The sequence below is a fragment of the Salvia splendens genome, chromosome 1, assembly GCF_004379255.2.
Source record: "Salvia splendens isolate huo1 chromosome 1, SspV2, whole genome shotgun sequence".
Classification (NCBI taxonomy): domain Eukaryota; kingdom Viridiplantae; phylum Streptophyta; class Magnoliopsida; order Lamiales; family Lamiaceae; genus Salvia; species Salvia splendens.
Genome location: NC_056032.1, coordinates 34,925,032 through 34,941,031, shown reverse-complemented (window position 1 = coordinate 34,941,031; position 16,000 = coordinate 34,925,032). Strand labels below are relative to the sequence as shown.

The 16,000-nt window shown below is 36.2% G+C and overlaps 1 protein-coding gene across 1 annotated transcript; it reads right to left on the bottom strand.

Moving 5' to 3' along the window:
* Positions 1 to 216: 216 nt before the first annotated feature.
* Positions 217 to 4,918, bottom strand: LOC121748181 (E3 ubiquitin-protein ligase RFWD3-like). The gene is made up of 13 exons (XM_042142408.1): positions 4,367 to 4,918; positions 4,203 to 4,275; positions 4,035 to 4,124; positions 3,905 to 3,949; positions 3,275 to 3,355; positions 2,992 to 3,076; positions 2,827 to 2,882; positions 2,276 to 2,386; positions 1,941 to 2,077; positions 1,811 to 1,850; positions 1,381 to 1,443; positions 1,114 to 1,307; positions 217 to 878 (listed from the first exon to the last, which is right to left on the bottom strand). Exons 1-13 carry the CDS (start codon positions 4,771 to 4,773, stop codon positions 389 to 391), a joined length of 1,872 nt encoding a protein of 623 aa, XP_041998342.1. The 5' UTR covers positions 4,774 to 4,918; the 3' UTR covers positions 217 to 388.
* Positions 4,919 to 16,000: the final 11,082 nt, after the last annotated feature.

Genomic DNA, 16,000 nt, shown 5'->3' with positions numbered 1-16,000 from the left:
TGGCCAATATTGAGATTTATTCTATTTTGCTTGCTGAGGTTTAGTGTATTTTTCATAGATTAGAGCTAGCAAGAACTTTGGGAGTGCAAATATTAGTATAGAGCGATAGTTGTATGGAAATTGCTATGAACTTTGGGAGAGCTAGTTTTGTAATATTTGTACAAGTATGATTGACTAGATACACATACACAACCTAAAAACATGTCCGGACTAAAATTTTATTTGAAATCATTGAGAAGTAGTGTTATCATAAATCATAAAATCTTTAACATTGGTGCAGTTTGTCAACTTTCCTAAGTAACCGAATACTTGAGTAATAAGGCTAACATCATAAATCCTCAAACATTTACAGAACCTAATTTAACACAAAAATAAGATCACAAAAAAACTAGGGGTAGAGGAGGAGGCGGGCAGAATATAGGCGAAAGGAGTTGTCACTCAAGCAGCCAACTAGTCCAGAACTTGATATGCTGCTATACTTGACATCATAAATAGGGGTATCTTGTGGTTTAAGACGCTCCAAAACCATTAGAGATGGTAACTCTTGAATTACAACTTCAGACCTCAGTTCATCCACACAAGCAAAAACAGGATTCTGGTAAACCCTGTCCACAACTGCACATCTAATCGGCATTCTGATATCACTCACATTGCCATAGCTTGCTCCCACCTTTTGGTATGCTGCACCCATTTTTGTGTAGACGATATGATTTCCCATTATTGCTTGCCCCGCTGCATTAAGCACCGGTTGAGAAACTCCCATCTCCCAAGGTACCTCGATTTTTGGACGAAATGAGGCTGTGATATAATCACTGTAGTTGGAACAAGCAAGAGATACACAAACTCCTTCCTTATCTGATTCAGGAATCAGATAAGATCTGGAACCAAGATAAGGGGTTAGTGGATCCATACAAGCAAAATTTATTCATTTTCAGATAAAGGTTATTTGGCTGCCAAGGAAGAGTAAAACCGAGCAAATATGTATCTACATTGTACAGTTAAGCTGATAAAGTATATTACACCTTGTTAATCTTCATAACAAACTCTTTTTCTCCCAAACTGCATTTTGTTATGTCATTATCATTAATAAAGACATAAGCTCAGAAAGCATACCCTTCTTCACTCCCACCAAAGTTCAATTGGCATAAGCCAAGTGCGGATGCAGTTAGGATACTTCTGCCACCAGAACCGCAAGATGAATCGGACTGAAGAGAATGCATTGTATGAACTAACTTGTCTGACAATCCAGTTAAGGATCCTACATGTTTCGCAGTCTGACGCATGTCAAACTGTAAAACTGTGCCATTCTGCAGCAATTTTATAGTTACATATTAGACCACAAACTAATGATATAACTAATCAAGACAGATGTAGCAGTACCTGCAAGCCTGCGTATAAATAATGTGAGTTGCAAATATCCCAAGAGCATGACCAGGCAGAAGCCTGAAGATATAAACACATCAAATTTAAATCCACAAACTTAACAAATACATAAAGAATATTATATATACTTTAGACAAAGTAAGCAAATAATGCAAAAAATAAAAATAATGTTATCATATCTGAGGCTTTGAGGCTTCAATAAAAAATAGTGCACCCAATAGCAGGCTTCCCCAGAAAGGATACTTTAGATAATTTAAAATTTTTACTCATTTCATCCTGGCCTACTACTGATTTCATATTATTGTCTTACTTGATCATCAAAGCTATACTTACCACAAGAAATAAATAAATGAAAACATGCTACACGGATATCAGACATCCAAGAAGCATCAGAACTTAAATCTGACTCATAGGAAAAGTGAGTTACCGGTAGATCATACGTAATTACAGTGTTGTTGCTTTGCGTGCTGAAACATCAATAACAAAAAGAAACATAATCAGTGATGACCACTTCTAAGAATTGCTAAATATGATATCAGAGAGGAAAATGAATATACCTAAGAACTGATAGTTTCTTTCCTAGGGATGCTAACAGCACAAGTCCACCATGAGGGGAAACCTTTAGATCCTTAACAGCTTTGGTGGTCTCAGCAAGATGAATGTCCTCCCTTTCTTGGTCAGAAATCAAGCTCACCTATTAAAACCCAAAACTGAGTTACACAGATATACTAACCGAGCATAAGATACTGATACATCCAAATAATGTGAAAACTGAAAAGCATTACAAACTACCTATAGTGTAGTATGTTCGCATAAGAAAGCATCATAACAGGTAGACAAAACATTAAAGAGTACATATTCATTATCCAGAAGACCATGAAAGCAACTTTACTTTGGTCAGCACATTGCCTCCCCCCATTCCTGAAAGCCTTCGAGCAAATAATAAAATTTTATTGGAAGAATCTACACCAAAGAGGCGGGCACCTTGTATCTGAATGTCCATCTGAAAGTATCAACAAACCATTATTCCAAAATTAATAAATGCAATTAGTGTTGCTAGGATGAGTGGTAAAGTTAAATCTTCACAAAAACCATAGAGGAGGTAATAATAAAGAACATAAAGATATTACAGTGATTTGTCTCCAATCATTTTTCTATCTGTTGATATTAGAAAATATAATCAAATATTTGTCCCCAATTAACTTCTGCATTGGACTTTGATATTACAGTGATTTGTCTTCAGATCATATACATCAAGCATTACAATTTGTTACTTCTCTTGTAAAATATAAATGTCTTCAATGCACATCGATGTGAAACCAATTAGTTGAAACGTAAAAGACACTGAAGTTCATCGCATTTTAGAGCATAAGTTAGACATGTTCTCCCCCATTAAAATTAGACTAAATTGCAAAACCATAAAATTCAATCAAGAATTAAAACCTGCATTTCAAATTTATGAGATCCTCCACTGTGGAAACTAGGGATGGAATCAACTCCTGCAGGTAAACAACAGAAAGATGATCTATACAGGAATAGGAACCTAAAACAGATAGATTAATTATCTAACTACCAAACTATATGATGTAAAGCTACAACCATTCAAACCTCTTGGATAATTCGAATGTGATGCAGATGACCCAGATGCCCTGCGTTCCATATCTTCCAAAAGATCCTCTAAGTCAGAAGTCCTCTAGAAGACCATAATTTCACAAGTACAAAACGTCAGTAATGCTACTAATGCTTGGACAGAAGCAAAGTGATAACAAAAAGCTAATGTAGTAAAAGGCCTCATATCAAGCAATCCGTGTAAATGTTTGTTTCAGCATCCTATAACCGAACCTGGTGTGAATACAATAAAATAGTGCTAATAACATATGCATGTACACACCTCTTTGAGATATTGCACTTCCTTTCGCAGACCAGCTTCTCTCTTCTTCCATTCTATTTCCTTTTTGCCCCAGTCAGCACTCTACAAAGTTTTGAGGACAGGTAAGGAGCATTATATAATTAGTATTAGGACAAACTGCCAATTTTCTAAACAAATAAATTCCATATAGTTGAACTCCTCTTAGATAACCATGAGTCTGCACAATATGGAACATAGATGTGTATTAATACTGAGTTTTACAAGGGTGGCATCAGTTAGGTTAATGCATCAGTGACAACAAATACTCAAAGTGGATTTAAAGTTGGATTTTCTGTTCAATAACCACCATAATCCATATACATAATTAATACATCTAACGACAACATTAAATGAGTCTAACACAAACAACGAAATAAACAAAATATTGCCCCAATGTCACAAAAACAGAATTTTTCTTTAACTGGTCAGCATTAGTGAAGAATACTCTTCAACATAAATTAATTTAGTAGTATATTAAGGAACTAGTAGCAGCAAAAAATAAGCAGGAATCCAAGGTTGCTGCTTTTGTAGAGCCATTTTGTTATAAAAGTAAAATTTCAAGTAGAGTGTGAAGTGGTTTATGAAGACTGTTTCTTCAATTTCCTTTCTCACCTTTTTCTCAAGGGACGAACATTTTGCTTCAAATGATATTACTCTCTGCGGAGATTGAATAAAAGACAAGTCACAACCAAAATCAACCAACCCCAAATATAACAATAAATTTTTTTTCTCTAAATGGCACCTTTTGAAGATGTTCATCAATAGCAACAAGCCGAGTTGCATAAAGAAGCCTAATGTCCTTTATCCTGCATTTCGTTTTACAATGCGGACACTACAACACAGAAATACACAATCAGCAAAGAATTTACAGTATGGATATGTTGATGTATGCAAACGAAACTGAAAGCACCTTGTGCGAGCCTTGACGACCCAACCATTTCTTGATGCACGATAACCCATATATGTGCCCACATGGCAAACAACTACATACTCAGCAAGATGAACATAAAGGTGAACAAGAAAATTCGCTTTTTACAATTAAAGATGAGATCAACAAAAACAACGAGTAATTACCAGGCATGGTGGTCTCCACCAGAGGTCCAAGCCTCAAGGCAAATGGGGCAAAAGAGGCCATCAATTTCGCCCCTATTGAACTCTCCCAACAATCCATCATCATCACCATCACCCTTTACCAACGCCGTCGAAACCCCTTTATTGCAACTGACGCCCTTCTCCGGACTGCTGCATTCACGTTCAGGCTCTGCAGCATCATCACCGCCATCCTCAGAGGCCGTATCGTCAACAATCACAACTTCGTCCCCATGATTGTCGTTGATCAAGTGAGCCGGCGTCGTAATGGTAATTCCGGCCGCGTCATCTCCATCCTGCTCCTCGTCATCGCGATCGGATGTTGGCAGCAGTTCAATTGCGTGGCCTGCCATTACCTCCATATTATGTATGTAGTCAGGATCAATACTCATAATCTTCGAACAATTTGGGCTGAGCTATAGCTAAGGGGAGTTGGAGTAATGGAGTTAGGGTTTGAGAATTGTGGCGTCCCCATTGAAATGAAACCGATAGAAGGGAACAATAAAGCGGGAATTTTTTCTCCTATTTCAGAATGTGGAAAAATTGCGCTGCATTTAAAAACAGAATAAACTTATTCATAGTTTGGGGTTAAAAATCTGCTTTATCATTATTTTCTAATTTAATAAAATAATATTACAAAAAAAATTTTAAAAAGAAAAAAGAAAAAGTTAACTAGTTTGAGGCTTTTGGCCTTTAATCCCTGAAATACTATTTCATTGCAAATAGAATCAACCAATTTCTAGTAAATTCAGGTTCAGTCTCCGGAATACTAGAAACAGTCAACAGAGCCCTCATCAATACTACTTAAAAGTGACAGTTGGTTAAAATTACTTTAACACCCTTCTTGGATGTGCATGTATACTAGCTGTATTTAGAAAATTCTCTAATTGGATGAATTGTGTCAAAAATTCTTGGAGGAAAATTGGTCCAATGAAATGATAGCTTCCCAAATAAGATTTGGAACAATTATAAAGTAACATTGAATCTGCAAAATGAAACATAGAGAGAGAAGGGTGAGAAGAAGAAAGAAGAAGGAGAAAGAGTGCATCGAGGCGGTTGTGCAGACCCCCAATCATCGCCAGAGCGGCGGCGGACGGCAGCAGCGGCTGTGGCGTGATAATGAGAGAGAAAGGTGAGAAGAAGGAGAGAGAGAGAAGCGCGGCGACGCGGCACAGCCGGGACAGCACAGTGGTGCGCTGGGTGAGACGGCGAGAGAGATGCCGAAGATGAGGAGTAGGAGGCGGCGATGCAGCTTTGCAGGAGGGGTGACGACGACGTTAGTTGGAGCATGTTAGTATCATTTTTTCGGTGTTACGGTTTTGCGAAAAATAAAAATGCGCAAATTGATAAATGAAGTGTACATAACTTTTTACACCTTCTCTTTGTTAAGTTTTTTAAGAACAATGTATAGGATTACACTTTTTATGAAGATTCATAATTATTTATGTTAATTGTGATTTATTATAAAATTTCCAATTATATTGTGAATTATATCTCCAGTTGATATGTTAGTTTCTTTAAAAAGCTACAAATCTAAAGTGTTTGTATTAAAATGATACTACTAAATAAATTCCGGTATCAAAATTAATAAGCTTCATCATTTTTTTAACTATGGTATTTATGTCTATTTTACCCTTATAAAAATAATTTAAACATTTTTGTTTTACAATTTAATGCATAATTGGTAAAGTAGGAGATATATATAGAAAGAATTGTTTTTAAAAATATTGTTAATGGATAATAAGTCCCACCTAATTAGAGAGAAAAAAGTTTTTAAAATTAGAAAGTTCATTATCAAAAAAAAGAACAATATTGCATAACATTAATTGTTGTTGTGTATAATAATATACAATTTTATATATAATATATTAGTTTAATAAATTATGTTGAAATTACTTATAAATATATATATTTATATTCAAGATATATAATTTATAAATATATTTATATTTAAATTACTAGAAGTACACATAGTTTTAATTTAGTTGATTTTGATTTATTCTACGTGACATAATTTTGTTTACAACTTTGAGTTCTATTTCTTTTTTATAATTTAAAAATATTATTATGTACTATTGAATTTAATTTCGATGAAAATAAATTTATTAATTGTGATTTTTTATTCGTTTTATCATGTCTACTAAATTCTAAAAAAATATATTTTAGTTATAAACAATTATGTTGCAATTTTAAAACTTATGAACTACTGGATTGTTATTGTTTTTCTTATGTTTTTGTTTGCATTTATGAATACTTATGTTTTGTTAATCAAAACTAGTGAACTATTTATTCGTTCAAATAGTTTGTTTTTTTATATTTTGTATATCTTATTTTATATGAATACTTATATTTTGTTAATCGAAACTGGTGAACTATTTATTCGTTCAAATAGTTTGTCTTTATTTGTATGTCTTATTCTATTTCATCAACATATCTCCTCTTTTGTTATTTCTTTTATTTTATACTACTATACTCATATCAAATATTAAAATAGTATACAATCATCTGCTAAAATATGAAATGTTTCATAGAGAGTGGGTTGAGAGAAGTACAACTATCTTTTTGTTGTTGTTTATAATATTTTTAATTGTTTATAATATTACAAATACTTATTTTAATTAGTTCTTATCTGTAAATATATTTTTATACTTATTTACTCTATATTATTTATTTTAGGTTAATATATCTTTATTATTTAAAAATCTATTGTCATGTGCATAGTACATGTGTTAACACTAGTTTATTGACAAACCACGGTCTTGTCCTTCCACCTATGAAAATTGCAAATTGCTCTCTAGTTTCTACTAGTCGTCAAATTGCAAATTCCACCTTTGAAAATCGCAAATTGCAACCGCCGGCGAGATGTACTAGTCAATCCTTGCATCCATTCACACCCTAAGCAGTGAGCGATCCGACGACGGAGGTGAAAGTGATCAATGATCTGCATCCTTTTATAACTTCTTTAGTAGTCAAAGTTCGTTGTGTTTTTGTTCATGAAGTCGGCATGCTAATGAATTGTGTAGTGGCACACGATTGGTCATTACACATTTAGGTGATCATGTTGTAGAAGACTAAGTCTAGAGATGTGATAATCAAGATCATAAAATGTTGATTCCTTGGATGTCATTAATAAATTATGATCCAATGCTGTTATTCAAATTTCATTGTCGACAAGTTTTTTGGTTGTGTTGTATGGCATGACAATCAACAAAAATTAAGATTAATCTCTTGCTCATGTAAGATTATTTTTTTAAAAATACTCCATCTTTAGTTGTGGGCAATTATCCCTCTGTTGCTCATGTTAGATTATTTTTTTAAAGATACTCCATCTTTAGCTGTGGCCAATTACACTCCCTCTGTTCCTGAAAAGTATAAACTATTTTCTTTTAAGTCCGTTCCTGAAAAGTAAACCGCCGGCGAGATGTACTAGTCAATCTTTGCATCCATTCACACCCTAAGCAGTGAGCGATCCGACGACGGAGGTGAAAGTGATCAATGATCTGCATCCTTTTACAACTTCTTTAGTAGTCAAAGTTCGTTGTGTTTTTGTTCATGAAGTCGGCATGCTAATGAATTGTGTAGTGGCACACGATTGGTCATTACACATTTAGGTGATCATGTTGTAGAAGACTAAGTCTAGAGATGTGATAATCAAGATCATAAAATGTTGATTCCTTGGATGTCATTAATAAATTATGATCCAATGTTGTTATTCAAATTTCATTGTCGACAAGTTTTTTGGTTGTGTTGTATGGCATGACAATCAACAAAAATTAAGATTAATCTCTTGCTCATGTAAGATTATTTTTTTAAAAAATACTCCATCTTTAGCTGTGGGCAATTATACCTCTGTTGCTCATGTTAGATTATTTTTTTAAAGATACTCCATCTTTAGCTGTGGCCAATTACACTCCCTCTGTTCCTGAAAAATATAAACTATTTTCTTTTAAGTCCGTTCCTGAAAAGTAAACCGCCGGCGAGATGTACTAGTCAATCTTTGCATCCATTCACACCCTAAGTAGTGAGCGATCCGACGACGGAGGTGAAAGTGATCAATGATCTGCATCCTTTTATAACTTCTTTAGTAGTCAAAGTTCGTTGTGTTTTTGTTCATGAAGTCGACATGCTAATGAATTGTGTAGTGGCACACGATTGGTCATTACACATTTAGGTGATCATGTTGTAGAAGACTAAGTCTAGAGATGTGATAATCAAGATCATAAAATGTTGATTCCTTGGATGTCATTAATAAATTATGATCCAATGTTGTTATTCAAATTTCATTGTCGACAAGTTTTTTGGTTGTGTTGTATGGCATGACAATCAACAAAAATTAAGATTAATCTCTTGCTCATGTAAGATTATTTTTTTAAAAAATACTCCATCTTTAGCTGTGGGCAATTATCCCTCTGTTGCTCATGTTAGATTATTTTTTTAAAGATACTCCATCTTCAGCTGTGGCCAATTACACTCCCTCTGTTCCTGAAAAGTATAAACTATTTTCTTTTAAGTCCGTTCCTAAAAAGTAAGAACTTTTTAATTTTGGAAACATTTTTCTCTTTAATGAGGTAAGACTCATTCTCTATTAGCAATACTTTAATTACTTTTTCTTTCTATCTCTCTCTTATTTTACCAAATATGCATTAAAATTTGTGCCAAACCAAATGATCATACTTTTTGGAGGGAGTATAATGCTATTTCTGGAGTCACTATTGAACAATATATGTTCTTAGTTATATGTGTTTGAAGTTTTTTTTATCAGACATCCAAAATATTTTAATAATTATTTATGAGTTAATTTTAATATTTTTATTATTATTTTGGTGTATAATAATTTGATAATCCATTCATCCCAACTAAGTTAATGAATTGGAGACAAAAATTAAGAAATTGTGTTAAATAAGTTAAATGATGATAAAACACAATAGGGGAGATAAGAGATAGTAAATTAAGAGAGTGGATAAAGTAAGAATGATTAGATGTTTAGTTTTCTGCCAAAAAAAATATGACTCAACTTAATTGAGACACCCCGAAAAGGAATATGACTCAACTTAGTTGGAATAAAGAGAGACAGAGAGTATAAATTTAGGAATGAAATACTATATGTCATGTGTCTCATGGGTGATGAGATACTAGTTTATGCAGTACGAAGCATATAAGCAATTGACTCAACTTATTTTAACACAAGCAATACCCACAAGTGTACGAGGCTAGTGTAACAATTAACAAGCAAGAGTATCGAATCATACAAAGACAAATTTATACCAACTTAAGTACCACAAACCAAGTTGACTACTATCTAGACAATAAAACAAATTTATTTTGTTGTAACAACTTAATCTATAAAGTGTACAAATTCTCGAGTGGTGGGGGATATGGCACCCTCCGTCGCCATTTGGTGACAAAGCATCCGGTAGAATGCAACACTACCTCTACCCAAACCTAACTAAACTTCCAACCCGGTGGCTCGGGTTAGTCAGGTACGCCTCTTTTTAAATATGATCAATTTTTTTTTTCTGATGTTATGACTAGATGTGCGGGAATGAAGCATTTTTCTTTTAACGTTTATGATGACAAAAAATTTGAGGTTACTATGCAAAGTGGTTTAAACGTAGCTATCAAAAGAATAGGTAGAATGACCGTTCAACGATCTACCGTTAGGCAATGTTTAGAGAAAAAGGTTGAATTAGCACGTTATTTAGTTAACTTGGGCCACAAAGTGAACATTTGCTCAGATGTGTGGACTGATTGTTTTAACCGCCATTCATACATGGGCATTACGGTTCACTTTGTGGACAATAGTTGGACTTTAAACAAGCGTTTAATAGGTTTTAGAGAATTTAAAACTCCACACACTGCACCCGAAATTGCTTCTTTGATTATACAAGTTTTGAATGAGTTTCAATTATGCAACAAGATATTTTCTATTGGTTTTGATAATGCAATTGCTAACACCGCAAGTATTAGCGAGTTGATTGCGGCTTGTTCTCCGGTAATTGGAGGTAAGTATTTTCATCAAAGATGCATATGTCATATTTTAAATTTATGCGTATAAGATGTGCTTGAATTATGACAAAAGCATGTTAGTCCTATTAGAACTGTAGTTAGATTAATCCATCAAAAGCCAGCTATTGGCAAAGCATGGAAGAAATATTGTCATCAAAAGAATGTTAGATACTATAATTTTACTATGGATGTGTCTCATAGATGGAATTCAACATATGATTGTTTGAATTCCACTTTGACGCATAAAGATTCTTTATGTGATTTTTTTAGAACATATCTCGTACATGATTTATATCTTCACATAGTTGTTGGGAACATAGTGTCGCTTTATTTAAATTATTCAAATATTTCAAAAATGCTACTGTTGAATTATCGGGTGTTTATTATTGCACCGATGTACGTGTTTTAGAGCATTGCATGTATATATCACTTGGTTTTAAAATTGCAATGAAAAATGCTTCATCTTCACCTGAATTAATGTGTGTTTTATATTATATGATTGAAAAATGGCTTAAGTATTTTAGTGAGATTCCAACCGTGTTTTTTATTACAAAGGTATTGGATCCAAAATGGAAATTAGTCGGTACCTCTATGATTTTAGATTTTTATTATAACAATTTGAGTTCAATTGATCTTGGCCCCCTTAAGCAATCCAATTCGATACCAGTGACGAATTTTGAGTAGACCTCTCAGAAACCTTTCAAATAACCCTCCCGGACCGGTCCACTATCCAACATACCTTCGAGTTTAACTTGCGCGCTCGCTGCACCGAATATGAAACCAAGTATAACAATACCCACCAAGTCAGAAGACCCCCCATCCTCAACAACATAACTATGGCTTTGCATTTCAAGCCGATTATGATGACCCCGACGCGCAATCCCAACTAGCCGACCTATACAGCTACAGCACCGGCGGAAGGTCCTCGGGTATGGTAAGTGAATTAGATTTATATTTCGATTCAGTCTTTTCCTTTGGTGATGAAGGTCCTACTCCTCCCGCCTAAATCGACTTCCTCGATTGGTGGGGAACCCACGAGAAAGATTTTCCCATCCTTGCGTCAATGGCCAAGGAGATTTTTTCTGTTCCGGCTTCCACTGTCACCGCCGAGTCCGCTTTTAGTGTTGGCTCGCGTGTGTTGGATGAATCAAGAAGTAAGCTCCCGGTGAAAAATATGGAAGCCGTGATGTTACTTGATGATTGGGCCAAAGCCGACGTCAGAGAACAAGAAAATGATTGGGATGATCGTCAGGAGGGATCACAAGATGAATTCACCGGGGATGAATCGTAGGCCAATCGTCAACCGCCGTCGGCCAAGCCAAATAGGTAAGTAAGGTAAGAGAACTACGTGGGCTTTGATTCCCTTTTGCAAATGAGCATTGGGGATACGTAGGCACCTCAACTTAAATTTTAAATTTAAGTTGAGCTCAAGTCCTTTTTCCTTTATTTCTTTTTTTCCCATTTGTTCTTACTTTAAAAATATGCAAATACAATTACATAATTGTATTTGTATATACTCTAGTCGATGAAGTAGATTTCTCTATACGGCTAAATCCGGGAAACTTTTGACAATTCTACTATAATTGTTGATTGTTAGACTAAACTCAACATTTAAAGTTGAATTGCTAAAGGTGTCCTTAATTTAGTTATGTAGAAAGATCTCCTTCGCCGATTAAGAGTATATATACTTATAAGTTTTTTTATAAGAACTTCTACGTCGTTTTTGTCATTTGTAATTAGCTTCGTTGTTGACTAGTAGTCTCGTTTGTATTTATATTTTTGTTTGAGACTTCAAGGCCTCAAGGTTTTTCGATTTGTAATTGTTGTAACGTGTAATATCAATAAAATTGCAACTTTCATCGTATTTTTTTGAATTTTAGTTACGCACATTTCATACATAAACAATTAAAAAAATGCAAAAATAAAATTGGACGAACCGCCGAACCGGCCCGGAATCGGCGGTTCAGGCCGAAAACCGGCGATTTCGAACCACCGCGTAAACCGAACCGAAACCGCCGGGACCCTTGGCGGGCCGGTTCCGGTTCATGCATATCTTGAACCGTGAACCGCCGGTTCATGAACCGGAATCGGCGGTTCCGAACCGTTGTGCATGCCTACGGGATACACCATGGACCGTCAGAGACCTTTTGTCTCCCGTTATGCGTCGGGGTGCGTCGGGGTCCAGCGGGGACCTTTTGTCTCCCGTTATACGTCGAGGTCCAGCGGGGACATGACGTGGACCAGGACCACCAGAGTCGCGGTCCGTCGGGGATAGCGTGAAGTTTGAGGTGGTCTAAAAAGAACAAGCGGGACTTGAACCACGCTCAACGACCAGCTCTAAAGAGCAGGCCAAAGACCAATTGCCAAGGCACAAGGCACACGGCGCCCGGTGCACGGGTCACGGTGTGCGGCTCGCGGCGCGCGCGTGTGAGCTCTGTCACCCATCTTATTCCACAATAATTATTACACATAATAATTTATCTTATTAAATACTTCATCAAAGAAGTTTATCATCCCCGATGTGGGATAATTAACACTCAGTTAATTAATCCCTTAATATATTATTTTTTCACTCACCGGGAATCGGATTTGAGAAAATGAATATACTACGGTCATCTACTCGGAACGTAGATCGACGCTATTGCATTTAATATCACAAAGCTAAATGTCTTGTAACATTTATTATTAGTCAAAGTCGTTTGACCAAGCACGATTCCAACACACCCCAACCCTGACCATGTTGCTCAAGACCTTCACAGGCAACCCTGACCATGTTGCTCAAAACCTTCACAGGCAACCCACTAACTTCCTTTTTTTGCTCTTCCATTCCCTTTTATACTCTTCACATTCGTTTTTCTATGTTTTTTTCGTGAAATTCTTTTTTATTCTAGTAGTATTTGTCTTGAATCTTGAACCAGAGTACCTACATTTTGTGTTTTATGTTTGAAAATTTTGTTAGTACTTAGTATAGTAGGAAGTTTGTTAGTGAATGTTGGCCTAATTGGATGAAAATTTGAGCTTATTATGTTCTTGCCCCTGTTGTTTTTGAGTAATGCTAAAGTTTTGTAGATAAATTCTGCATTACGAGTTACACACTTTATTTCTTTTGTATAATGTTAGAGCATCCACATTCGTGCTCTTGCCAACGAGCACGGATATAGGCCCATGCCCACTTTTTCTGCCTGCTCTTAGGCAAGACCACAACACCCACATCCGTGCTCTTCCGCAAAGACGAGCACAAGGGTCCCACCATTCCATTATTCAATTTAAATAAAAACATTTCCACAAAATTAAAATACATTAAAAATACCCAAAATAATATTACAAAATACATTAAAAATTAAAAATTACATAATTAAAATCCTAAAAAATAAAAATTACATAATTAAAATCATAAAAAATAAAAATTACATAATTAAACTCCTAATCAATAAAAAATACATAATTGAACTCCTAAAATAAAAAAACCACTACTCGTGACCGAATTTCGCCCAAATGTGTTTGATTAGGTCTTCTTGTAGCTCACGTGGGTTCGGGTATCGCGCATTGTGTGCCTTATTTCGATCCTCTTACCCACCGACGTATGCACACCTCGGCGTAGGGGAGACCTCGCGCTTGAGCTTCCGGCTTCATCCTCGTCGTAAAAGCTAGCCGCCATCAGTCCTTCGTCGGCTATAATCATGTTGTGTAAGATAATACACGTGTACATGATGTCGGTGATATTTTTCACATACCACAGCCGAGACGGGACCTTCACAATGTTGAATCGGGCTTTAAGGACCCCAAAGGCTTTTTCAACGTCTTTTCGCGCGAACTCTTGACGCTCCACAAAAAGAACCCGTCTCGGGTCTTGCGGGTTGCTGAGCGTCTTCACGAAAGTCGACCACCTTGGGTAGATACCATCGGCGAGATAGTAACCCATGCGGTATACATTTCCGTTGACGGTGAAGTCGATCGTCGGTGCTACACCATTCAACACATCATTGAAGAGGGGTGAAGAATAGAGCACGTTCAAGTCGTTGTTGGATCCGGCAACACCGAAATATGCATGCAAAATCCATAGGCGGTAGTCGGCGACCACTTCAAGGATAAGTGTTGGGCCGCCGTCTTTGTGGCCGCTTATGTGTTGCCCCCTCCAAGCAGTCGGGCAATTCTTCCACCTCCAATGCATGCAGTCAATGCTGCCAAGGATACCGGGAAAGCCATGGATTGTTTCGTGAAGACGAAGCAACCGTTGGCAATCATCGGTGGTGGGTGCCCGAAAGAATTTGATAAGGCTTGTTTCATGCATCTACTTTACGTATGAATTCTCTGAATTCTAAGGTGCTAATATGCATTTATAAGTCCAGGTGCGTGAAGAATCTGCCAAACTCAGGAATGAAAGACGATTACTAGAGCAGAGAGAATAGAGAAGAAAAGTGAAGAAAAAGAGCAAATTCCGTGAGGGTACAATCGTCAAATCAAGATGACCGTTGCCCTAGGGATTTGAGCCACGCCTATAAATACCAGGAAGCTTACAAAGAAAGAGGAGACGAAGTTAGAGAATTTTCCTTAGTATTTTTGGGCTCACTCTTCACACACTCACTCGCGCACTTGGTTCCATGGAGATTTGGGGTAGTTAGTGGTGGTTTGTTTTTGTTCAGCTGAAGGTGTAACACCACTCCGAGAAGGAGTGAAGAAACAATTTACTTTCTGCACGTACTATTTCCTCGCCGATTTCCTTGCCGGAAATTCGACGATTGCTTTGTGACTCATTTTAGTTTAGGTTTAGTCTAGTTTAAATTTCTATTTTCGTTTGATTCTATCGTTTACTGCTCTTATTTCTGCTTTGGGTGCTTTTCGCAATTGTTTTGTTGATCGGAGCTGATATTGGTGTTGATCGGAGTTGGATTTCTGAATTGAGGTTGAATCGGAGTTGGGATGATGTTGAGAATGGTGGATCTAATTTGTTTGGTTTTGATTCTGGTAGATCTAGCTTAGATTTCTGTTAATCGTTTGAATCTGGAATACGTGTATTCGGATCTGCATGGAAAACTCTGTTACCGCTTGTTTACTTAGTCCAGTAGTTTAGATCTGATAGCTTTCAGTTTAATTGAAGTGTTCGGCATTTGATTTGAGGTATGCTCTGTTTTTTTCATGTCTGCTCTGTTCATTCAGTGCTCGTTTGTTGGAGAAGATGAAGTCGATCGGTAGTTGTAATCGTACTGCTTTAGTTTGTTAATCGCAGCTTTCTGTTAGTAGCTAATTCGAGTAATCTGTTTTGCTGTTTACTTTTGTTTGCCTTGTGTTTGGTTAATTTAGGAAACTCTTTTACTTGATCCAGGAATTTTGCGAATACTCTCAAATTACTGTTTGATACAAATCATGCATGCATTTACGTTTTACGTACTTTCAATTCTCCAGATTTGGTAGTTAGCATAGACTAGATTTTATTTCCCAGGCCTAGTAGTTTAAAACTCGACCCTCATGTTGCGTGGCAGCAGCCAAACCCCTCCAAAGGTTCTCTCTATGCATTCCAACCCTTCCGTCCTCGTGGATTCGATCCCGACTTCCCTATACTAACCAATAGTGTAGAGGGTTGAGGTTTTGAGGTAAGGTTGTTACAACAACGAC

Bases quoted from the DNA above. Each gene is read 5' to 3' on its own strand.
- LOC121748181 (XM_042142408.1), bottom strand. From the start codon at position 4,773: ATGAGTATTGATCCTGACTACATACATAATATGGAGGTAATGGCAGGC. The intron at 4,276-4,366 runs GTAATTACTCGT...CTGAGTATGTAG, and splicing joins GGTGGAGACCACCATGCCTG to TTGTTTGCCATGTGGGCACA. The intron at 2,387-2,826 runs GTTTTAATTCTT...TGATACTTTCAG, and splicing joins CTCATAAATTTGAAATGCAG to ATGGACATTCAGATACAAGG.